This window comes from Salvelinus fontinalis, chromosome 1, assembly GCF_029448725.1.
Source record: "Salvelinus fontinalis isolate EN_2023a chromosome 1, ASM2944872v1, whole genome shotgun sequence".
NCBI classification, from domain to species: domain Eukaryota; kingdom Metazoa; phylum Chordata; class Actinopteri; order Salmoniformes; family Salmonidae; genus Salvelinus; species Salvelinus fontinalis.
In genome coordinates this window covers 16646756-16674275 of record NC_074665.1, presented here as the reverse complement: position 1 = coordinate 16674275, position 27520 = coordinate 16646756, and the positions used below count along the sequence as shown (strand labels likewise).

The window sequence follows — 27520 nt, the reverse complement described above, 5'->3', positions numbered from 1 at the left end:
CAGTAGAGCAACATTGTTATCAAAAATGTGTCTGTGTGAGGTGAGGGGGCAGGAGGCTAAGAGAATGGGAGAAATGTTGAGGACACATGCAAAGAGTTGATGTGAGAAAATAGAGAGAGAGAGGAAGAGGGAATTCATTAAGTGTGAGGAGTGAAAGGAGTGATAGAGTGAAGAGAACGTGTGAACAGTCTCTCCATTCATCCCCTAATTTCACATGCATTACCATGGTTACGCCTTTATACATGCTGCCTGGCGAATTACCCAATACACACACACACACACACACACACACACACAATTATAGCATGAAGCGCCTGGTACTCACAGCTGGTACGAGTAGTTTCTTGACCTCTGCGGTAGCTCTTAGTAGTTTGATCTGAGCTCTGTTGTGTGAGTCTTCCACTGTGATGAGAACATGAAGTTCCTCACTTAGGTGTTCCCAGTTAGGTTTCCCTCTGTTCAGCTCTTCCTGATACACATACAAAACAATAATATTACGGTGTGTGTGTATTTGTGTTTGAGTGTGTGTGAGCATCTTCCTTCATCCATAAAAAATGTTTACGTTTCCCAGAAGACTGTCCACATTGGCTTCAGTTCTGTAATGACACGGTACACTGTAAGAACCAGCAACATGTGACACACTCATAACCTAAATGTCAGTGTTTAAAACTTAACCATTAGGTATTTAGATTTGCCATTGAGGCTAGATTAAACATGATAGTCATCTTTTTCCTGTCGGTTTCCAACCAGGAGAACAACTATATCTCCTAAGTCTTCACATTCTAAACAATAGCGTTTCCTTTCCTACTGTCCTGTTGAGACTTTAGTCATAAAAAATATATATATGTGACTTTCCATGCCTTTTATTCAGATCAGTGTTAAGAATGTCTGTCACCTTACTTAAGTATAACTGAACAGGACATTTGATTCAATAATTATTTTCAAATCATCGAGTGCTCGTTACTCGACTGTGTAGAGTTCCTTTCCTTGAAGTCTCTCAGAGTGAAAAAGACGTGGTAGTGGCCTCATTATCATATTTCCCAGCGTCCTTTGTTTCAGGTTGATTTCTTTCTTGTTTGTGATCAAATATTCAAATTCTTGGATATCTTCCCTCTGGCTGGATTCCGATATGAAGTACTAATCACTTCACAAACCAGCGTACTGTTAATTGCAGGTCTGATGTGGCCCATTATTTTCAGACCAAAATGTCAAGGATAACTAGGCCATAACTAAAGGCCTTATGAAATGTATAATTTTAGGTCATAAAGGGTTTAGTTTTAATTCAAACACATTCACTTAAAACTTCTTCTCAATAGGGGGTGCTGTTTGCACTTTGTAATAATTTCGTTCCCAAATTAAACTGCCTCGTACTCAATTCTTGCTCGTACAATATGCATATTATTATTACTATTGGATAGAAAACACCCTCTAGTTTCTAAAACTGTTTGAATTATATCTGTGAGTAAAACAGAACTGGAGTTAGAGCAATTTTCCTATGAGGATGTGAGAATGCTGAAATCTGCTGGCTGTTCTGAGGTCGGTTTATAAATCTGCCTGTCTTCTATTGGTTGAGATGCACTGCATACGTCTTCCCCTGGATGTCAGCGAATAGTGAGAATTGAAATGGTGTTGCTAGGCAGATCTGAGAGCTTATAAATGGGCTGGGAACGTGGGGTCCGGCCTTTGTTCTCCTGGCCAGGACGCAGAAAGGAGCTCTGGCTGTCGTTCTAGAACGCTCCAGTTATAGCCCTTAGATATATCCGGCTCTGTTTTTATTCGATATAGGTGTTAAAGACATCATAATGTTGTTATATTAAACCGAGTTATATCAGTTTATATTGGTATATTGCGATTTTCGGATATTTGTTTGTGCTGCGTTTTAGTGAGTCGGACACGTCTTTGCCACATGGCTAATGTTTACTGCTAATTCCAACGTTGAAGGCGACAATCTACAACCGCGCAACGATTCTTTTGGACTAAGGACACCTTGCCCAAGATTCTGATGGGAGTTCATCAAAAAGTAAGAACTATATATGATGTTAATTCGTTGTTCTGTTGAAAAATGTAGAACTCATATTCCGCCATTAATTTCGGTGCGGTTTCGCTTTAACGCACGCTGTATGTTGTAGTAACGTTAATTTTAAAAATCTAACACAGCGATTGCATTAAGAATGAATGTATCTTTCATTTGCTGTCCAACCTGTATTTTTTAGTCAAGTTTAGGATTAGTTACTGATTAGACTAGGTGCCTCTCCCAAGATTTCTCCCGACATATTGTTGGCAGCCTGGCTACTTTTCTCATTGTATAACCACGATTTGTGCCGCTAAATATGCACATTTTCGAACAAACTCTATATGTATTGTGTAACATGATGTTATAGGACTGTCATCTGATGAAGTTTTGAGAAGGTTAGTCAAAAATGTAATATCTTTTGCTGGTTTATTCGCTATCGCTAAGGTGCATGAATCAATGCTGCTGTGTGGTTGGCTATTATAGTAAGCTAATATAATGCTATATTGTGTATTCACTGTAAAACACTTAAAAAATCTGAAATATTGGCTGGATTCACAAGATCTTTGTCTTTCATTTGCTGTATGCTGTGTATTTTTCAGAAATGTTTTATGATGAGTATTTAGGTAATACACGATGGTCTCTGTAGTTATTCTAGTTGCTTTGGTGAGAGTTGTGATGGTGGCTGCAACGGTAAACTATGATTTATATCTGAAATATGCACATTTTTCTAACAAAACATATGCTATACAATAAAGATGTTATCAGACTGTCATCTGATGAAGTTGTTTCTTGGTTAGTGGCTATTTATATCTTTATTTGGTCGAAATTGTGATAGCTACTTATGCAGGAAAAAAATGGTGGGGAAAAAAAGTTGTGTCTTTTGCTATCGTGGTTAGCTAATAGAAATACATATTGTGTCTTCCCTGTAAAACATTTTAAAAATCAGAAATGATGGCTGGATTCACAAGATGTATCTTTCATCTGGTGTCTTGGACTTGTGATTTAATGATATTTAGATGATAGTATTTACTTGTGATGCTATGCTAGGCTATGCTAGTCAGCTTTTTTACTGATGGGGGTGCTCCCGGATCCGGGATTGTGTGGAAGTAGAGGTTAAGCAATGACTTAGTGAAGGCTTCAAGAATAGATGTAATTGAACGCAAGAACCATGTCTCCGTCACTAACAAGCACAGTCATTAGTGGGCATCTCTCACATTCACTCGAAAGGCATGCTGGGAAATATGAAATTACGGCTTCACACCAAGTGTTTATGGTTTAAAACCTGAACGTCTTGTGCTGAATAAACGTGTTCATGTGTTTAAAAAGTGTTACAAGGATTAAACACGTTCTGGTGTTTACAATATAAACACTGTGATGCATTTTCATTGCCATTCTAAATGCCTTGACGTGTTTAAAAAGTGTTCCAGAAAAGCGTTTAGTTATGTGTTCAGGTCCTAAACACTTGGTTTAACAGTGTAGCCATTTAATTGAATAATCCCCACTCATGAAGGCCAGAATGTCTACTAGGGATGAAACGGTTAGCGGTTTCACGATAAAATTCCCAACATTTAATATTACCGTTTCAAATTTTAATCATCATTAAAAGTCACGGTAAATACTGTCCAGCATCAACCAAAGTTAGCAACAGTCCGACGCAGACGCAGCAACGTGGGTTTTGTTTTGAGTGAACACTACACGTTGTTCTGCTGCTGAATGCATCATGTGTCTGCACACTATTTGTCCATTAAACCCCATAACAAGGTTATGTAGTTTAGTCACCCAACCAACATATTTTGTTCATTTAAAATCAGCCAGACGTCGACTTGGTTGTAAAAGTGTTCCAACAGGAGAAGGGGGGGGGGGGGGGGGGGGGGGGGGGGTCAACAAGAATGACCTGGTCTGCATAACCACAGACATTGCAACAAACATGATCAAGGCTTTTGAAGAGTTCCCAGATCTGTGGTTTGGGTGCTTTGGCCATCATTTGAACCTGGCCATCTCAAAAGCTGAAAATTCAGAGAGTTGACACAGCAGTCAAGGCCTGCCATCATCTGGTCCAAGGCTTCTCACGGTGCTGGAAGAGAAGGAGAGAACTGAGAGAAAAGCAAGCTGCCCTCAACATGCCACAGAAGACTCTGATCCATGATGTGGTGACCCGATGGGGATCTACACACAAGATGCTTGAGCGTTTCCTCAGCCAACAGCAGCCAGTCTGTGCGACACTGGCTGGAGAAAGAGGAACATGGCATCTGATGCCCAAGGATGCCGACATAAGTGTCATGGAGCAACTGTGACAGCGCCTTGAACCTCTGAGCAAGTTTACAGATGCACTTGCCTCATAGACACGAGTGACACTGTCAGCCATCAAGCCTGTCCTGGACCACATCACCCGTGACGTTCTGGTGGAAAAGGATACAGAGCCATCCCTGACCAAGGAGATGAAAAGAGTAATGAGAGAAGACCTTAACAGCAGATGCAAAGAGAGTCATGCACATGCCTTGTTTCATTGACCCCCGCTTCAAAAGGGAGCTTTTTAGATGAGCCTGGGGCTGCCAAAGTTGACACTGACAGCTGTGTCCAGGAGGCCTTGAAGCTTGCAGCTGCAAAAGTCAGGGAAGAACCACAAAGCACCAGCAGCACCTCCACCAGCCCCACAGAGGCATCGGAGGAGAAAGGCCTGGCTGGGTTGCTGAGAAAGATTACCTCAACAAGGCAGCAGAGAGGTGAAGAGGGTCAGATTCCGACCCCCCTAGAAGACAGAGTGGAAGAAGAGATCAAGGTCTACCTGTCTCTGCCACCCATTCCAGCAGAAGAGGATCCACTGGTGTGGTGGAGGGGGCCCTGCATGAGACCTGCCTCACCTTGTCAGGGTTGCCAAGAAGCTTTTGTGCATCTCAGCATGCCATCAGATAGAGTGTTCAGTGCCAGCGGGCACATTGTCTCTCCTCGTATATCACTACTTAAAATCGGACAAAGTAAATATAATGCCATTTTTACATTTCAATCTCAAGTGAACAAAGATGCATTACATACAGGATGTTAGGCCAGCAGCACGTGGTTTCTTTATGAAGGAGAGAACGGACAGACAATCAGCGCTGTTCATTTGATTTGTTTACATATTGTGTGGTGTTATTTTAAATGTCAACACCTGCACATTGGATGTGTTTACATGTGGTTGTATTGTTCTTACAGGCACATTGGATGTGTTTACATGTGGTTGTATTGTTCTTACAGGCACATTGGATGTGTTTACATGTGGTTGTATTGTTCTTACAGGCACATTGGATGTGTTTACATATGGTTGTATTGTTCTTACAGGCACATTGGATGTGTTTACATATGGTTGTATTGTTCTTAAATGCACGTTGCTTTACTTGTGTTGCTTTTATATGCACATTTGATTGGCTTACTTAAGGATGTGTTCAATTAAAACCTGCACTAGGGAAACTTTTACCTCTCATGGTCACATGGTGCCATCTTTAACATTAATGTTATTACTTTGTTTATGCACACAAAGTGCATAGTGTTGCTAATGTTATTGTTATTTGTTGGTTTTCAATATAAAACTCGGTGAAATGATTTCAGTCTGTATCTGTGCTTTTTGAACATTTCCGGCACATTTTAACAATACCATGATAATACTGATAATACTGATAATACCATGATAATACTGATAATACCATGATAATACTGATAATACCATGATAATACTGATAATACCATGATAATACTGATAATACCATGATAACACTGATAACACTGATAATACCATGATAATACTGATAATACTGATAATACCATGATAATACTGATAATACCATGATAACACTGATAACACTGATAATACCATGATAATACTGATAATACTGATAATACCATGATAATACTGATAATACCATGATAACACTGATAATACTGATAATACTGATAATACCATAATAATACTGATAATACCATAATAATACTGATAATACCATAATAATACTGATAATACTGATAATACTGATAATACCATGATAATACTGATAATACCATGATAATACTGATAATACCATGATAATACTGATAATACCATGATAATACTGATAATACCATGATAACACTGATAACTGATAATACCATGATAATACTGATAATACTGATAATACTGATAATACCATGATAATACTGATAATACCATGATAATACCATGATAATACTGATAATACCATGATAACACTGATAACACTGATAATACCATGATAATACTGATAATACCATGATAATACAGATAATACTGATAATACCATGATAACACTGATAATACTGATAATACTGATAATACCATAATAATACTGATAATACCATGATAACACTGATAATACTGATAATACCATGATAATACTGATAATACCATAATAATACTGATAATACCATGATAACACTGATAATACCATGATAATACTGATAATACTGATAATACCATGATAATACTGATAATACTGATAATACCATGATAATACTGATAAAACCATGATAACACTGATAATACCATGATAATACTGATAAAACCATGATAATACTGATAATACCATGATAATACTGATAATACCATGATAATACTGATAATACTGATAATACCATAATAATACTGATAACACTGATAATACTGATAATACCATGATAATACTGATAATACCATGATAACACTGATAATACCATGATAACACTGATAATACTGATAATACCATGATAACACTGATAATACCATGATAATACTGATAATACCATGATAACACAGATAATACTATGATAACACAGATAATACCATGATAATACTGATAATACCATGATAACACTGATAATACCATGATAATACTGATAATACCATGATAATACTGATAATACCATGATAACACCGATAATACCATGATAACACTGATAATACTGATAATACCATGATAATACTGATAATACCATGATAATACTGATAATACCATGATAATACTGATAATACCATGATAACACTGATAATACCATGATAACACTGATAATACTGATAATACCATGATAATACTGATAATACCATGATAATACCATGATAACACCGATAATACCATGATAATACTGATAATACCATGATAATACTGATAATACCATGATAACACTGATAATACCATGATAATACTGATAATACCATGATAACACTGATAATACTGATAATACCATGATAATACTGATAATACCATGATAATACTGATAATACTGATAATACCATGATAACACTGATAATACTGATAATACCATGATAATACCGATAATACCATGATAATACCATGATAATACTGATTATATTGATAATACTGATTATATGATTATACTGATAAAACTGATTAACTGTGATCATTTTGGTCACTATTGTGATATGAAATTTCCATACCGTTTCATCTCTAATGTCTAACCACTCTTTCAACTAATTTCCACATCTCTCCATCCCTCCCTCTTTCTTTCTCTTAGGTATGGAATGGGTGTATTCTCATGAGAGGTGGATGGAATGCTGGCTGCGCTCCACCTGCCGTTAGCCGCTCCACTGGAAGGCTGACCAGAGAACCTAAACCAGCAGAGAAACATACGGACCCAGCTCTATTCACCTCTACTCCACTCTTTAGACTCTACTAACCAAAAAGAAATACACATGCTGTGTGTGTGTGCGTGCATGCTTTTGTTTGTGTGTTCGGGCTTGCATCTGTGTGTGAGCGTGTGTGTGTGTGTGTACACATACCTTCTTCTTGTCTCTCATGGATCCTTTTCCTCGTACCATGATCTTACAGCCCGTCTCTGCCTCCAGCTGTTTGGCTGTTAGACCCCTTGGACCCAGTATCCTACCTACAAAGTTAAACTAAACACACACACATAGAGAGAGAGAGAGACATTTTAAGAAGAAGAAGAAGGGCCAGGAGTTGGTCTAAGTTGGTCTTTCCATGTGACACTGCTGGACCTGGTTGGTAACTTGGTCTAAATTGGCCTGGCCATGAAATACTCCTGAGCCTATGACGGACATCGCTCATCCATATATTTATATGTACATATTCTTATTAATTCCTATACACTTGTGAAATTGTTAGATTACTTGTTAGATATTACAGCACGGTCGGAACTAGCAGCACAAGCATTTTGCTACACTCGCATTAACATCTGCTAACCATGTGTATGTGACCAATAAAATAGTATTTTATTTTATATGGCCTGGTTGGTAACTTGGTCTAAGTTGGCCTGGCCATGAAATACTCCTGGACCTGGTTGGTAACTTGGTCTCGGTTGGCCTGGTGTCATGCCCTGACCGTAGAGAGCGTTTTATGTCTCTATTTTGGTTTGGTCAGGGTGTGATATGGGTGGGCAGTCTATGTTCTATGTTCTATGATTTACTATTTCTATGTGTTTGGCCGGGTGTGGTTCTCAATCAGAGGCAGCTGTCTATCGTTGTCTCTGATTGAGAACCATACTTAGGTAGCCTTTTCCCACCTGTGTTTTGTGGGTAGTTGTTTTCTGTTTTGTGTTGCTCTGAGCACGTTCTAGTTTGACGTGTTTTGTGCGCAGCAGTCCCTCCCAGCTGCAGTCAGAGTAGGAGATGTTCACCCCTCCGCGTCCAGACTGCAAATGAATCGCGCATGCGGGAAGCCGCCGCTGGCTGATCCCGCACTAGCTTACATTCAGGGTGGGATATAAATGTAAAAAACTAAACGAAAAAAAGAAGGAAAAAAACGAAGGAGAAAAAAAACCCCAAGTAACTCCGCCAGAGTGTCTCTTTTGGGTCACTTTTACCAGTCCCAAGCCCGGATAAAGGAGGAGGGTTGGAATTGTGACATAAAAAAAATAAAAATTGACAGAAGTTCATTTGTAGTTCTAAACATATTTAGGGTGTTTTTTACTCACTTTTTGCCTCTCCCATGACGGTATTCCTTTCTCCTACAGCGTCCATCACAATTACATGCACATGGTCAATTATGCAAATTAGGTGATGACGTCATTTAGCGACTTTTAGGACAGCCAATAGCTACTTTCCTTACTGAGGAGTTGGCAACACTGCGGGTGTATTAGCTACAACTGTCCTCGCGTTCGTAAGCTAACATAACTGTTTAGCACAGGCAGGTAAGGTGGCTCCAGTAGAACATATAAGGGGAGTCAAAAGTAACAAACAATAATTCACAAGGGCTACATAGCGATTATCCTTACAATTAAGTGTGTACACGCTACGCAGTGTGTGAATTAACGTTTCCACTATAGTAATGGCGCAACCATGACGCTAATGAGTCTGCATTAGCTTTTTTTCCTCTAAGGCACACGGAAAAAAACTGTACAGCGAAGCCTTATCATTACAACAATTATCTGGGAGATATTTTTCATAGTCGCACAGTGCTCCCAAATTAAAACTCCCCTTGGCGCATGAAAATATTTTGTCGCACTTTAGAGCGTGTGAGTCAGGAATAGGTCATTGTTTGTTTTGGCAGGTGGTGGTGAGGCCAGACTCTCTTCACCTTATCTGTCACCGGAGCTGAGAGATTAACAAGACAGCTGCCTCTCGTCTCGCTCTCCTCTCTCACACCCGTTGTGTCTGTCTTTATTTGTTTCTCTGACCCCCACACTTTTATACGGATGTGAACGCATTCTCTTCCTTCCCGAAATAACCCCTTTAAAGTGAACGCACACACACACACACACACACACACACACACACACACACACACACACACATACACACACACACACACACACACACACACAGGGGATATTCTAATGTATTTTTAGCCCTGATCTCATCTGTTCCATCGGTTTGTGTGCGTGCTTCTGTGTGTTTGCATGTGTCTGTGTGTGTTACCAGTGGTTACACTGTCCATGCTATTTGGGATCCTTGGACGTCCCATCTCAGACGTTACCCCATTGAAGTTGAAATTTAAAAGAGTCATTGTAAAAGTTAAGGTCGGGACTTCCCAATGATTCCGGATAGCACTAACCGTGGTTATATTGTCATTTTATCATGTGAAGGAAGAGAAGCTTCTCTCATTGAAGTTTGGAGCAAATTTGAAATTTGACTTTGGAGACAAAGAATGATACTGAGCAGTTGTGGTCAACCCAGGGTGTCAAAACACTTCTGAAATTTGACGTTTGGAGCAACTTTGACTTTTAACATTGGAGTAACGTGGATAAACGTCTAATTCTGCAGTGAGACTGTGAGAGCTTGTTGGTCGTCACCCCTATCTGATGTCCTCAGCCATACATTCTAACCCACTTTAATAAGGGCTGGGAGCTTATAAAGCAGCCCTTTACCCTTTACTGCTACCCCATCTATGTTAACCAATCTGGATGGACCAGACATGAGTAAGCAACATGGTGATGGCTCTACCATAAAAATAGAGGTCAATGATGGCATGGTTGGACTGGTGGCCATTGCGAGTATACCCATAGGAGCAGAGCTACGTTGAAGATGTCAAAGGTTAAGACAACTCTTTTCAACAATTGGAGCAGCTATGCTAGTAAGGATCAAAGTTAGGTTGAAAATATACAGCTCAAGACAACATCGTCAAACATCTGGGACCAGAGCTGTTGCTAACTAGCATAGCTGATCCCATTGTTGCAAAGAGTTATAGGATATTAGAATGCAGTTGTCTTAACCTTTGACATCTTCAATCTAGGAGCAAAGCAGGAAGGAAGTAAAAGCAGGAAGTGTACCCATCAATCTGTGTGGTGATTTGTTGAATCAATGCAACTGACATTACAGAACATATATTCATTGCATGAGCCACATCAGTTAGCATCATTTGAACAACAATTCTACCTTACCATGGAAATTATTGCATCACAATACCAGGCAGCCATTGTGAGTGTACTCGTGATTTTACCAGTGAAATTGCAAGGGTTAAAGGTTCCAAGCCCATTCTATATATATCGGCTTTACCTTACCCTCCAATGGGCTGGATGTTTCTGTTATGGAAAGCGATAGATATTCTGTTATTCATTTAGACGCTGACATAAAGTAATCTATAAAAGGTTGAAAAAAGGTTTGTCTACTCACGTCGGGGTACTCTTTAACGGGCACGTAGAGCTTCTCCTGCAGCTGAGCCACTGGACCAATCCCATCAGGCAGCTCCTCGGAGTCCCGCCCCTCAGCAGCCACACCGCCATTCATTGAGTTGTTATACATGTCCTTGCGCACTCTACCTATCTCTGATGGAGGGAGAAAGAGAAGAGAGATTGGGAGAGAGAGAAAGAGATTGAGAGAAGGGAAGAGAGAGAGAGAAAGAGAGTGAGGGAGAGCAAGAGGGAGAGAGAGAAACAGATAAGAAATAAAAAAGTCAAGCACTACAAAATAAAGATGGAGACAGTGTGTGTTTGTTTAAAAGCTGTCTGACTCAGACTTTCAATATTGTTGCACGATGCATTACTAACAGCATGCCAACCACTATAATAACCTGCTAGGCTAGACACACACACACACACACACACACACACATAGCCTTGTGAAATAACTATGGCCTGACGGAAGCTGAGTGATAACTAAGTGTGAACATAGTTATAATAACTGAAACTATAATTATCTAAAGCTATATTCACAACAGCTATACGCCACTAATAACACACTTGACCTCACACGTAAACCTGGTTACACACACACACACACACACACACACACACACACACACACACACACACCTAGAAGTACACATACACTCAGGGCTCTAAAGAGCAACCAATTTGGGAGAGGGAAAGGGGATGCTTAGTCAGTTACACAACTGAATGCATTCAACCGAAAGGTGTCCACCGCATTTAACCCAACGCCTCTGAATCGGAGAGGTACGAGGGGCTGCCTTAATCGACGTAAACATCATCGGCGCCAGGGGAGCAGTTGTTGTTGGGGGCACAGTGCAACTAGGAAAAATATATTCCAGATAATAATTGTTTTAATGATTAGGCTACCGCCGTACTGTTGTTTCCGAGTGCCCTAGAGAAAAGAGCGCAGATTTGATAGTGTCATGGTTGCACCATTACTATAGTGGAAACAGCTTGCTTGTGGCCCAACCAGGTAAAAAAAAGAATATATTACCAGTGCAACATTTTTATCTCCCTCGCCGGGACCGCATTTTACATTCATAAACCATGTCGTGGGCAGTTCTAGTGTAGCTCAGTTGGTAGAGCATGGTGGTGCAGCGCCAGGGTTGTTAGTTCAACTCCCATGGGGGACCAGTACGAAAAAAGTATTTAAAAAAATGTATGCACTCACTACTGTAAGTCGCTCTGGATAAAATGTAAAACTACTCGCGTGTCGTTAACCATTTGTTTACACTTTGTTCAGTCATGGTACCTCATTGGCTAGCTAACAACCTGGTAGGTTTATATCCAAACATTTTGGGGAACAGAAAAAAAGTAAGGGTTAGCTTCTTCAGGAGATCAACGACAGAGCGAAAGAGGCGAAGCGAGAGGGATAACTGGGCCCAAAATCGGTCTTCTCCAGCAGATGGCGTTTTTTTTACCGCAGACCAAGAGAGGAGTTTTTGTATGGAGGTCAGGGAGAGTGTCAAATTTGGTTAACAAAAAAATGAATGGCTTATTTGCTACGTGTGGCTTACTTAATTGAATAGAAGTTTCGTAATGATTATGGTTTTACGAGTGTACTGATATAAGTAAGACATGTGACATACTGGAAACTGAGAAAAAACACTAGTGCCTGGTCGTCACTAGTTACCTCAGCCACAAAGTTATAAACCCCACCTATTTCTACAATTTCTCTCATTAAAATTTGATTTTAAACCTAACCTTAACCACACTGCTAACCTTATGCCTAGCCCTAAACTTAAATTAAGACCAAAAAGCAAATAAAAAAACATGCATTTTTACGATATAGCCAATTTAGACTGTGTTCGTGGTAACTATTGGAAACCGTTGTGCCTGTTGTTCACAAGCTTATCTGCCCTCTCATTGGCTAGAGTGGTCCCACCTAGGGGTGATACGGTGACCATATTAGCACCACACCGGCAGTCACGAGTCATGACCGCAGAATTCCATGTGACCGTTTAGTCATGTTAACTAGGCTTCTCCAAACTCTGATGCTGCTGCTGGTCATCAGTAGCCTACCAAACGTGTGAACTGCCTGGTACTCAGCACTCTATTGTCACTCTAATCACTCTGACATCAATGCAAATGTAATCGAAAATCAAGTCAAACACTTCATGAGAGCCCATGAGCTCATGTTGCGCAACATTTCTATAGGCAATGCAATTGCGTGAGTAAACAGAGTTTGATGGCCTCTATTAAAAATAGGAGGAACCCTACAGCTTTCTATAGGCTAAGCCTACTATATTTACTTATCAACTTTCCTACTATTAAGCACATTCCTTCGCTTTACGCAGGAGTATAGCTTACCTGCCTGGCATGCAAATGAACCACGGGAAAAGCGTCCTCCATTCGCTATTTAAGTGCATAGATGACATGTATTTTATTCCCCGGCCCCTGTTCTGAGAGGTGCATGATAATGGTCTATTCTAAATCAAAACTTATTTCACACATATATTATTTAGTATATGTAAAGACAAGATTAAATTAAGAATAGTCAGGTGGGTGACAATATTATCGCTTGTAAATGATGCATTATCGCTTGTGAATGATGCATTATCGCTTGTGAATGATGTATTATCGCTTGTGAATGATGTATTATCGCTTGTGAATGATGTATTATCGCTTGTGAATGATGCCCAGTGTGCAGTAAGGCAGGAAACAGCGCATGCTTATTTTTGTGACTTAAAGAAATGATAGTCACACACCTCATGTAGCCTAGCCCATAGGCCTATATGTTGATAAGGTTTGCATCACAACTAAAGTGGCCAAATTATTTTTAGAAGTTAAGTTTGGGGAAGACAATTTTCACCATAAAAATGCACCTTTATAATAATGCATTACATGCATAATCACATTTGCGGTCACTTTTGAGAATGGTGTTTTCTCGCTAATTGATTGCATTTTGAAACATTTGCTCTTATAGCCTACTGTCGTGTGCGCATTGCTGCGCTTATAATATGAAGAAATAGCCTAATCGTTTACCAGCATTTTAAGCTAAACGTTCTGATCTTTTGCATCAACCTCATTGCTTTTAAACGATTGTTTGATGCCAGTGGTTGTATTAATTTGGAATCTATCGCATTCCAATCAATCAATCAAATGTATTTATAAAGCCCTTTTTTACATCAGCAGATGTCACAATGTGCTGTACAGAAACCCAGGCTAAAACCCCAAACAGCAAGCAATGCAGATGTAGAAGCACGGTGGCTAGGAAAAACTCCCTAGAAAGGCAGGAACCTAGAAAGAAACCTAGAAAGGAACCAGGCTCTGAGAGGTAGCCAGTCCTCTTCTGGCTGTGCCGGGTGGAGATTATAAGAGCACATGTCCATTTAAGGCCAGTTCATAGATGACCATCAAGGTCAAATAATAATCAGTGGTTGTAGAGGGTGCAACAGGTCAGCACCTCAGGAGTAAATGTCAGTTGGCTTTTCATAACCGAGCATTCAGAGGTCGAGACAGCTGGTGCAGTAGAGAGAGAGAGTTGAAAACAGCAGGTCCGGGACAAGGTAACACGTCCGGTGAAAAGGTCAGGGTTCCCTAGCCGCAGGCATTACAGTTGAAACTGGAGCAGCAGCATGACCAGGTGGACTGGGGACAGCCAGTTGTCCCGGAGAATATTCCAAATATTTCTTTCTCACACAGAAGGACAAGTTGACCAATAGAATAGGTCAACTTTTGTACTATGGGGGATAGTAGATTTACATAGGCTAGTGTTTTTTCTGTTCGTTAGGCTTACTCGTGTTGGCTGATGAAAAGTAAATGTGGACAGTTCTTTTAACATCTTCAATATGTGCCTCGGAATTCGATTAGAAGGACACACGCAGTTGCGTCTCTGATGTGTCTATTTTCACTTGTAGCCTACTTTAGAGCTGAGATACCTGTGAGAAGGATCCGATCATGTGACAGGCATTGGCTGATAAGAATTGAGATATCTGAGAGAGCCATGTGAGTGAGAGGTGCTTCGGAGCACAGTGATTGGCAGTCAGGAGAAGGGAATTATAATATTCAGCCCAAGGGCACAACGGGCCACTTTGGCCGCAAAAGGCATGGATTTTTTTAGGGGGCATTACAGCCACACAAGGGGGATGCCACCAGAAAATTCGAGGATCGGTGAGAATATTATCAAGTGCTTGTAAAATTGTGAATGAGAGACAGATGAAGTGTGTGCAGCCTGCGCAAGAATCAAAGCAGAGTTCATGCCTTTCATGTGACTCTTTACAAATCATAATTAAAGTCGCATCATGCAGCCTTAGAATGTTTTAAAAATCAAAACATATAGCCCAGCGTTTGAATCACAACTGAAGTTGCATAAATAACTCTAAATTAAGCATATAGGAGGACCTGTTTCTTTGTTAACACACTCCTTTTGTTAACACATTCCCTCAGAAATAAATATAATGTCAAGGAATTCTAAGCAAATTGTCTGCTAAATGAACTAGTGTAGCACACAAGCATATGGCATAGCCAGAGGGACAACTCAGATTATGATATTCTGTTCTTCTGAAATAGACTAGATTTTCTTCATATCATGTTTCTTTAGACCTGTTTAAAATAAATAATGGATTTATTGTGATGGTGTAGGCTATATTAAATGTTTTTTTTTTTATGCATTAGTTCCACTGGTCTGCATCAGTGGCTACGAGTCTATGCGACGAAGCCAGGAGATGGTAAACGTATTTATGTTCATTCATGGTAAATTACCATGAGACCGGCAATTATTTGCTTGACAATCACCAGCTGACACAGCCCTAGTCCCACCTGATCTTGCCTCCTCCCGACTGCCTTCCATTTTTTAAGACATTTATATTCAATGTTAGAGCAGCCACTAGAGCGTCTGGTCAATATAATCTGTGTCAATGATCAATGAACGGCAGATCTATTGCATTTCGTCATCACAAACCTGTCATTCTTAAAGAGAGTGTAATATGTTCAATGCAATGCATCTCAATAGGAAAATAGTGAGGCGCATATCGACAAAACTGTGGTTATATGTAGAAACAATCAAGCCTCAAGTTGATAAATCAACATATCCCCAAGCAACTGGGAGAGGGTGAGCAATCCATTTTGTACAACAGTGAACCAATCAGTTTGTAAACAGTGCAGCAACACGAACCCAACAGAGCATGGCCTCCGTCAAAGGAAAGGACAAAGGGCAAGTTGGAAATGCAAACGAGAGTAATGAACAGTTAAATGCTCTCCAGGAAAACAATACGAAAATTCTCAGTGCCCACCAAAACTAACAAACGGCTACAATCTGTTGTTAAAAAAGTAGATTGACAAAGTACTGAGTAAAGGGTCTGAATATTTACGTAAATGTGATATGTTTTTTATTTGTAATACATTTGCAAAAAAAATCTAAAAACCTGTTTTTGCTTTGCCATTATGGGGTACTGTGTGTAGATTGATGAGGGGGAAAAACTATTTAATCAATTTTAGAATAAAGCTGTAACGCAACAAAATGTGGAAAAAGTAAAGGGGCATGAATACTTTCTGAATGCACTGTATATGTCAATAACTGTCCTATGGATGTGTGTGTGTGTGTGGGGGGGGGGGGTATGAGTGTATGTATTTGGGTGGGTATGTGTGTGTATATGAATGGATGTGTGAGGGAGGTGTGACGAATGGTGAATTTGAATATGCGTAGGAAGGTGGGAGAGAATGGGTGGATGCATAGGGTATACACAAGTATACCAAACATTAGGAACACCTTCCATTTTATTTATTTTCACAAATAAGCATTCAGAGGTCGAGACAGCAGGTGCGGTAGAGAGAGCGAGAGTCGAAAACAGCAGGTCAGGGACTTGCAAGCCTGCTGTAAAATGAATACATGTTCTGGCCAAATCAGGTCATTATTATTCCTTGTTTGCCATTAAACATAGTTAAGATCCAACAGTGGAGATGGGCTCTATCCGAGGGATCGGGATGGGGGAGCTGGGAGGGCATCAGACACTTCCCTGAAGTATGTGTGGTGCCTCCACTTATCTCACCTAGGTCTCTCAGTGCACCCAATAGAGACCCACCAGGCACTATACTTTAATTCACAAGGTATTGCAAACTGACCACAGTATTTAAGTGGCAGTCTTTCTCCAATGTATTTACAATGACATAATCCACAGATTTTTGGTACAGTACAGTCGTGGCCAAAAGTTTTGAGAATGACACAAATATTAATTTCCACAAAGTTTGCTGCTTCAGTGTCTTTAGATATTTTTGTCAGATGTTAATATGGAATACTGAAGTATAATTACAAGCATTTCATAAGAGTCAAAGGCTTATATTGACAATTACATGAAGTTGATGCAAAGAGTCAATATTTCAAGTGTTGACCCTTCTTTTTCAAGACCTCTGCAATCCACCCTGGCATGCTGTCAATTAACTTCTGGGCCACATCCTGACTGATGGCAGCCCATTCTTGCATAATCAATGCTTGGAGTTTGTCAGAATTTGTGGGTTTTTGTTTGTCCACCTGCCTCTTGATGTTTGACCACAAGTTCTCAATGGGATTAAGGTCTGGGGAGTTTCTTGGCCATGGAACCAAAACATTGATGTTTTGTTCCCCGAGCAACTTAGTTATCACTTTTGCCTTATGGCAAGGTGCCCTCATCATGCTGGAAAAGGCATTGTTCGTCGCTAAACTGTTCCTGCATGGTTGGGAGAAGTTGCTCTCGGAGGATGTGTTGGTACCATTCTTTATTCATGGCTGTGTTCTTAGGCAAAATTGTAAGTGAGCACACTCCCTTGGCTGAGAAGCAACCCCACACATGAATGGTCTCAGGATGCTTTACTGTTGGCATGACACAGGACTGATGGTAGCTCTCACCTTGTCTTCTCCGGACAAGCTTTTTTCCGGATGCCCCAAACAATCGGAAAGGGCATTCATCAGAGAAAATGACTTTACCCCAGTCTTCAGCAGTCCAATCCCTGTACCTTTTGCAGAATATCAGTCTGTCCCTGATGTTTTTCCTGGAAAGAAGTGGCTTCTTTGCTGCCCTTCTTGACACCAGGCCATCCTCCAGAAGTCTTCGCCTCACTGTGCGTGCAGATGCACTCACACCTGTCTGCTGCCATTCCTGAGCAAGCTCTGTACTGGTGGTGCCCCGATCCCGCAGCTGAATCAAGTTTAGGAGACGGTCCTGGCGCTTGCTGGACTTTCTTTGGCGCCCTGAAGCCTTCTTCACAACAATTGAACCGCTGTCCTTGAGGTTCTTGATGATCCGTTAAATGGTTGATTTAGGTGCAATCTTACTGGCAGCAAAATCCTTGCCTGTGAAGCCCTTTTTGTGCAAAGCAATGATGACGGCACGTGTTTCCTTGCATGTAACCATGATTGACAGAGGAAGAATAATGATTCCAAGCACCACCCTCCTTTTGAAGCTTCCAGTCTGTTATTCGAACTCAATCAGCATGACAGAGTGATCTCCAGCCTTGTCCTCGTCAACACTCACAACTGTGTTAAGGAGAGAATCACTGACATGATGTCAGCTGGTCCTTTTGTGGCAGGGCTGAAATGCAGTGGAAATGTTTTTGGGGGATTCAGTTCATTTGCATGGCAAAGAGGGACTTTGCAATTAATTTCAATTAATCTGATTACTCTTCATAACATTCTGGAGTATATGCAAATTACCATCATACAAACTGAGGCAGCAGACTTTGTGAAAATTAATATTTGTGTCATTCTCAAAACTTTTGGCCACGACTGTACATTAGTGGAGTAGGAGCTTAAAATCCCTAAAAAGTACAAATAAGTACTGTCAGGTTGGATGGGGAGTGTCGCTGCACAGCTATTTTCAGGTCTCTCCAGAGATGTTTGATCGGGTTCAAGTCCGGGCTCTGGCTGGGCCACTCAAGGACATTCAGAGACTTGCGTTGTCTTGACTGTGTGCTTAGGGTCGTAGTCCGCTCTGAAGCAGGTTTTCATCAAGGATCTCTCTTTACTTTGCGCCGTTCATCTTTCCCTCGATCCTGACTAGTCTCCCAGTCCCTGCCGCTGAAATACATCCCTACAGCATGATGCTGCCACCACCATGCTTCACCGTAGGGATTGTGCCAGGTTACCTGCAGATGTGACTTTTGGCATTCAGAACAAAGACTTCAATCTTGGTTTCATCAGCCCAGACAATCTTGTTTCTCATGGTCAGAGTCCCTTAAGTGCCTTTTAGCAAACTCCAATCATGTCATCTGCCTTTTACTGAGGAGTGGCTTCCGTCTGGTCACTCTACCATAAAGGCCTGATTGGTGGAGTGCTGCCGAGATGGTTGTCCTTCTGGAAGGTTCTCCCATTTCCACAGAGGAACTCTGGAGCTCTGTCAGAGTGACCATCGGATTCTTGGTCACCTCCCTGACCAAGACCTTCTCCCCCGATTGCTCAGTTTGACGGAGGAAAAGAGGACGCATATCGGGCTGCCTTTGAGAATCCTTAGGCGAGCGAGTAAACTCCCACTGCCATCAATTGTACTTGCTAACATGCAATCATTGGAAAATAAAATTGATGACCTACGATTACGATTATACTACCAATAAGGCACACGGATCCCTTTTACGGGTAAACAGCCGCTGAATTGCATAGCGCCAAATAAAAAATTCATAATTTATTTTCATGAAATCACAAGTGAAATATACCAAAACACAGCTTAGCTTGTTGTTAATCCACCTATCGTGTCAGATTTTGAAAATATGCTTTATAGAGAAAGCAATCCAAGCGTTTGTAAGTTTATCGATCACTAGACAAAACATTACAAACAGCTAGCCGCAAATTAGCTTGGTCACGAAAGTCAGAAAAGCAATAAGATTTATCGCTTACCTTTGATGATCTTCGGATGTTTGCACTCATGAGACTCCCAGTTACACAATAAATGTTATTTTTGTTCGATAAAGATTATTTTTATAACCAAAAACCTCCATTTGGTTTGTGCGTTATGTTCAGAAAACCACAGGGTCGTGCCGGTCCTGAAGGGCAGATGAAAATTCCAAAAAGTATCCGTAATGTTCGTAGAAACATGTCAAACGTTCAGGTTTTTAACATACATAATCGATGATATTTCAACCGGACGGTAAACTATTCAATACTACAGAGAAAGAAAATGTCGAGCTACAACTGTCGCGCGCATGAACGAATCAAAGGACACCTGACGCGTTTGATAAATCTCGCTAATTTTTCAAAATAAAAGCTTGAAACTATGTCTAAAGCTTGTTCACAACCTGTGGAAGCCATTGGAAAAGGAATCTGGTTGATACCCCTTTAAAATGGAGGATAGGCAGGCAATGAAACAGGGATTTTTCCAAATAAAAGGCACTTCCGGGTTGGATTTCCTCAGGTTTTCACCTGCAAAATCAGTTCTGTTATACTCACAGACAATATTTTGACAGTTTTGGAAACGTTAGAGTGTTTTCTATCCTACTCTGTCAATTATATGCATATTCTAGCATCCGGACCTGAGAAATAGGCAGCTTACAATGGGAACGTTATTTTTCCAAACATAAAAATTCTGCCCCCTTGCTTCAAGAGGTTAAGAACAGTAACATCTTATGTTTCACCGAGTTGTGGCTGAACGACGACAAAGATAATATAGAGCTGGAGGGATTTTCAATGCACCAGCAGAACAGAGAAGCTACATCTGGTAAGACGAGGGGTGGGGGTGTGTGTCTTTTTGTTAATAACAACTGGTGGTCGATGTTTAATATTATAGATGTCTTGAGGTATTGCTCGCCTGAGGTAGAGTACGTTATGATAAGCTGTAGAACACACTATCTACCAAGAACTATCTACCTCATCTATATTATTCGTAGCTGTCTATTTACCACCACAGACCGATAGCACTCATGTCGATAGCCATGAAGTTCTTTGACAGGCTAGTCATGGCTCACATCAACAGCATCCTCCCGGATACCCTAGACCCACTCCAATTCGCATACTGCCCCAACAGATCCACAGATGACGCAATCTCAATCGCACCCCACACTGTCCTTTCCCACCTGGACAAAAGGAACATCTATGTGAGAATGCTGTTCATTGACTGCAGCTCAGCATTCAACACCATAGTGCCCACGAAGCTCATCACTAAGTTAAGGACCCTGGGACTAAACACCTCCCTCTACAACTGGATCCTGGACTTCCTGACAGGCCGGACCCAGGTGGAAAGGGTAGGCAACAACACATCTGCCACGCTGATCCTCAACACTGTGGCCCCTCAGAGGTGTGTACTTAGTCCCCTCCTGTACTCCCTGTTCACCCACGACTGAGTGGACAAACACGACTCCAACACCATCATTAAGTTTGCTGACGACACAACAGTGGTAGGCCTGATCACAGACAATGATGAGACAGCCTATAGGGAGGTCAGGGAACTGGCAGTGTGGTGCCAGGACAACAACCTCTCCCTCAATGTGAGCAAGACAAAGGAGCTGATTGTGGACTACAGGAAAAGGCGGGCCAAACAGGCCCCCATTAACATCAACGGGGCTGTAATGGAGCAGGTCGAAGGTTTCAAGTTCCTTGGTGTCCACATCACCAACGATCTATCATGGCCCAAACACACCAAGACAGTCGTGAAGAGGGCACCGACAAAACCTTTTCCCCCTCAGGAGACTGAAAATATTTGGCATAGGCCCCCAGATCCTCAAAAGGTTCTACAGCTGCACCATCGAGAGCATCCTGACCGTCACTGCCTGGTATGGCAACTGCTCGGCATCTGACCATAAGGCACTACAGAGGGTAGTGCGTACAGCCCAGTACATCACTGGGACCAAGCTTCCTGCAATTCAGGACCTATATAATAGGCGGTGTCAGAGGAAAGTCCATAAAATTGTCAGAGACTCCAGTTACCCAAGTGATAGACTGTTTTCTCTGCTACTGCACAGCAAGCGGTACTGGAGCGCCAAGTCTAGGACCAAAAGGCTCCTTAAAAGCTTCTACCCCCAAGCCATAAGACTGCTGAACAATTAATCAAATGGCCACAGGACTATTACATTGACCCCCCTCCATTTGTTTTGTACACTGCTGCTACTCTCTGTTTATTATCTATGCATAGTCACTTAATTCCTACCTACATGTACAATTTACCTCTAACCTGTACCCCCGCACACTGACTCGGTTCCGGTACCCCCTTTATATAGCCTCGTTATTGTTATGTTATTGTGTTACTTTTTATTTTAGTGAATTTGGTAAATATTTTCTTAACTCTTCTTGAACTGCACTGTTGATTAAGGGCTTGTAAGTAAGCATTTCACAGTAAGTTCTACACTTGTTGTATTCGGCGCATGTGACAAATAAAGTTTGATTTGAGACAAGGATGTCCTTTCTACCCCCTCATGTTTGCACTGGCAATTGAACTGCTTGCAGATAGAATTAAACAGGCCCCAAACGTAACAGGTATCAGTATTGGCAAACATGAATACAAACGTAACTTATTTGCTCAAAATCTCCTGATATACCTCACTAATATTGAAAACTCAATGCCCCCCTTGTTAAAAATATTTTCGGAATACTCTAAAATCTCAGGATATAAAATGAACGTGGAATATTTTTTAATAATGGCAATAGCAATCCTTTAAGTGGACAACAAAAAATATTAAATACTTTGGATGCTTAATAAGTGACAACTAACAACAAATATATAAAGATAATGTTGTTGAGTAATGAAATAAAGTTAAGGCAGATCTAATTAAATGGAAAAAAAAAATTACAGGTAGAATAAACATCTTCAGAATGGCATGGCTCCGAAAGTTTTTATATTTATTTTCAGTAATAAAAATTACCCCACCGAAGACATTCTTTAAAAAAGTATACATGTCTGTCATGCCCTGACCTTAGTTATCTTTGTTTTCTTTATATTTTGGTTAGGTCAGGGTGTGACAAGGGTGGTTTGTTTAGTTTTTGTATTGTCTAGTTTTTTTTTGTATGTCTAGGGGTTTTGGTTAGTCTAGGCATATTATAGGTCTATGGTGGCCTGAATTGGTTCCCAATCAGAGACAGCTGTTTATCGTTGTCTCTGATTGGGGATCATATTTAGGTTGCCATTTCCCATTTAGGTTTTGTGGGTTATTGTCTATGTGATGTTGCATGTCTGCAGTCGTTATTATTAGCTTCACGTTCATTTTGTTAGTTTGTTTAGTGTTCTTCGTGTTTCTTTATTTATTTAAAAAGGAAGATGTATTATAATCACGCTGCGCCTTGGTCTCATCATTACGACGAACGTGACAATGTCCATAAATTATATCAACTCACAACCCAAGGCTTTTACTTGCAACATATTATTAAATGCACTAAAGAGGAAGAATGGGTACATATTGAAGAGGTGCATGCTTTTCCCCAGAATCTTCTCACGTGTTTGTTTTCAAAGGATGGAGCTGAGCACATTAACAACTTCCTAGTTAAGAACATTATGACATGGAAGAAAATGAAACGGATCCTACAAGGACCAATATCACTCCCTAAAAACACACCCCTACAGAACAATCCTTGGCTTTTCAGAATTCACCGACAAATTGGCCCACATTGAAAACTAAAGGCATAGAAACCGTAAATTATGTGGTAATAGGAAATACAATTATTTCCATGACAGAATTCAAAAGCAATTTTGGACTGACCAACGTAGACATTTTCAAATATTTGCAACTTAAAGATTTGTATGACAAAATTTTGACCTGAAAGCTTTTGGACATCAGAGCAATCCTATTTGAGACAGAAAAATATACTAATATGATATGGAATTTATACAAAACCTTGCAGAGAGCCTGTCCAACTGACAATCTCTTAGAAAAAAATATAAACTATTCGAACCAAGACAGAAAATTACACAGTTAACTCAAATGTACGCTTAATCCAGTATAAACTAATGTATAAAATGTATTATACAAATTCTACAGCACAACTTCAGAGTCATGTCTTAAGTGTGAAACTAACAGTGACTCAATAACACATGCCTTCTGGGAGTACTATAAAGTCCAAAAGTTATAGGCAGAGTTAGAAAGTGGGCTGTCAGAAGTTTTACAATATACATTTACTTTTAATCCATCTATCTGCATATTTCAAGACATGGCATATTGGGGTGCAGTAAGATACTCAATGGGTTGGACAATGTTATTTTTAGCATTTATATTGAAAAAGCTATTACTTAAATACTGGACCAATCAAATGCTTTATTATTATTTTTGAAACTGGCTACTGTAACGCTCGTCTTCGGGTGAAAGAGAGGAGGACCAAGGCGCAGCGTGGTAAGTGTTCATGATGATGAATTTTAATGCTAATCCAACAAACAGAACACTACAAAATACAAAACAACAAACGAAGTGAACAAACGAACTAAACAGTACCGTGTGGCGAACAAACACTGACACGGCAACAAACACCCACAACTCAAAAGTGAAACCCAGGCTACCTAAGTATGATTCTCAACCAGGGACAACGATTGACAGCTGCCACTGATTGAGAATCATACCAGGCCGAACTCAAAACCCCAACATAGAAAAACACACATAGACTACCCACCCCAACTCCCGCCCTGACCATACTAAATAAAGACAAAAATAAAGGAAATAAAAGGTCAGAACGTGACAGCTACAGACAGCAACGTCATAACACAATTTGATGTCAGAGTCTTACAAGCATTAGAAACAACATTTAGATGTGGCTACGATTGGAACGTAGGTCTGAGCAAGTGTGATGTCATTAATGTTGGTGGAAATGTATGTATGTAAATATTGGTAGATTCAAATGTTTTATCATTTAAATATTTGTTTAGAAATCTGGCTACACACAGAAACAACATAATGTTGGTGGAAATGTATGTGAATGTTAAGTAGGTTTTTGTTTGTCAACAAAAAAAGAAAAGTGAAATAAAAATGACAACAACAAAAAGGAAAATAGGCGCTTTTACACAATGTAGAAACCTAATATTCCACTAATGACAATGTAATTTCAATGACAGGTATTCATAGCAACATCTTAGCTTTTATAACAAACTGTCTTTACAGTGTTGCATATTAGTTTCTGGGGCACAACATGTGTTTCAAAAGTAGCTAGGTTTCATATAGGCTGTCCCCGGTCCCAGGCTGTATCGCAATCAATAAAATAGTATTTTCTGGTGCTCCTAAATTGTTGGGAGAGCCCTGCGTACATCACACACACACACACACACACACACACACACACACACACACACACACACACACACACACACACACACACACACACACACACACACACACACACACACACACACACACACACACACACACACACACAATGGAAATGTGTCTTGGATGAGACAGCCACAATAAGAATAATGTGGCTGCAGAATGGAAAGAGAGATGGTGCATGAGTGTGAGTGAGTATGTGCAGTCTATATATATACACACAGAGAACTCTAGATAGTGTAATGGCAGGTTGAAGTGTTGAGATAAAGCTAAGCACAAATACCTCCCCGGCCTCTTCCCCTCTTGTCTTTCTCCCGTTGTCTTCCTCTCTTAGTCATTTTTACGTTATTTCTCCCCCTCTCCTTGTCCTTTGTCAAAATCAATATAATCTGATCATTAATTCCACATGACATCTCATTGTTTGTTACTATGTTGTTTGACCTGCTTGGTGTGTTTTTGGTTGTTGTGATGGGGGTCCTCTTCAGAGACTACAATCAATCAATCAATCAATCAGTCAGCCATACTGTACACACACACACACTCACACACACTCACACACACACACACACACACACACACACACACACACACACACACACACACACACACACACACATACAGAGTTGACTGGCTCTCTATTCACATACATACAGTCTAAGCACACCCTCCAAAGTCAAGTATTTTCAGGTTGACATCCCGTTGACCGTGTACTGAGCCTCGTGACTAACCGGGGATGGGCCGCCACATTCACACCGCCTTGCACAATAGGTCACCAACCCAGACTAACAACTGTCCGTTTGTTCACATCACCAACTGCCTGGTGTGTGTCTCTTAGTGTCTATGGTGTGTCTGTTTATTAATGTGTGTCACAGTATCTCACCAAACAACATAGTTGAAATATCAACCAACTAATTATCAGTGGTGTAAAGTACTTAAGTAGAAATACTTTAAAGTACTAAGTTGTTTTTGGGGTTTCCGTACTTTACTATTCATATTTTTAACAACTTTTACTTCACTACATTCCTAAAGAAAAGTATGTACTTTTTACTCCATACATACTCCGTTACATTTTGAATGCTTAGCAGGACAATAAAATGGTCTAATTCACACACTTATCAAGAGAACATCCCTGGTCATCCCTACTGCCTCTGATCTGGTAGACTCACTAAATCAGCTGATGTAAGAAGGGATATATAAATACATTTGATTTGATTTGATTTAAACACATGCTCCGTTTGCAAATTATTTCTGAGTTGGAGCAGGCCCCTTGCTATCCGTAAATAAAATTTTAAAAAACTAGAAAATGTGGCCATCTACTTTGCTTAATATAAGGAATGCGAAATTAATTATACTTGTACTTTTGATACTTAAATAAATGTAATTGCTAAAATGTACTTTTGATACTTAAGTATATTTAAAACCAAATACTTCTAGACATTTACTCAATAAGTATTTTACTGGGTGACTTTCACTTTTACGTGAGTCATTTTCTATTAAGGTATCTTCACTTTTACTCAAGAATGACAATTTGCTACTTTTTTCACCACTGCTAATTATAGACCTACCATATTTTTAGTAAATCTTTAAAAAAAATATATGCATTGTAGCCTAATCACTTACCTTCGTCTAAGAGCCGCTCCAGGTGAGTGAAGATGCCAGTGAAGTTGGGCAGCGAGCTCATCACCTTCCGGTCTGTCATCAACTGCATCAGGTAGTCCGGGCTGGGCCTTGGTCTGGGTCTTTCCCGGACCTGCTCACTCATCTCACCGACCATTGTCAAACTCACAACTCAAGTTTACCAGCCAAAATCAGGGCCGACGCTTAACAAAAAAATTATACTTTTATTTTAAAGTTATGTCCGAACTGCTTCCTCAAGCCCCAGCCTCCTCCGATTCTGAGATTTGGCACACACCGCTCTGAAAAGGGGAAAGCAATAGCGCGAGGCGATTTGTAAATATATATATATTTTAACTTCGCTGGGTCGAATATGCCTAAACTCTAGTTAAAGTTAGTTAGTTAGTGTCCCCCGTTGCTTTAAACTAATTTTCTTCTCCGCAGTTTCAGTCAGATAGGCGTTCCCCAGTAACCGCTCACGCTCTCTCAGTGTCCGCGACACACACTTAGCCACTTGTTTTCTCCGGTTTACGCCTCCTCGCTCATGTCGAGTGTGTTGGTATTCAGACCCTGTCATATGACCACACATCACACTGCAAGAGAAGGAGAAATAAGGAGAGAGAGCCCGAAATGGGGAAGGGGGTGGTACCAGAGAGAGCTGCGCGTCCCCGA

General features: G+C 40.4%; 1 protein-coding gene across 4 annotated transcripts in view; it reads right to left on the bottom strand.

The window, feature by feature from the left end:
- The window catches only part of LOC129821979 (protein quaking-B-like), a 40392-nt gene extending 12872 nt beyond the window's left edge, over positions 1-27520 (bottom strand). For 2 of the 4 annotated variants that reach the window (XR_008754453.1, XM_055879984.1), the window contains exons 1-4: positions 26855-27518; positions 11064-11215; positions 7776-7892; positions 326-469 (exon numbers count right to left, since the gene is read on the bottom strand). Coding sequence is in view for 3 of the 4 variants with exons in the window: in XM_055879984.1 (XP_055735959.1) it covers positions 326-469; positions 7776-7892; positions 11064-11215; positions 26855-27008 (567 nt within the window). In the remaining variant the exon portion in view is untranslated. Of the gene's footprint in view, positions 1-325; positions 470-7775; positions 7893-11063; positions 11216-26854 lie in introns of all 4 variants that reach the window. The other 2 variants (XM_055879901.1, XM_055879814.1) reach the window with 2 other exon arrangements.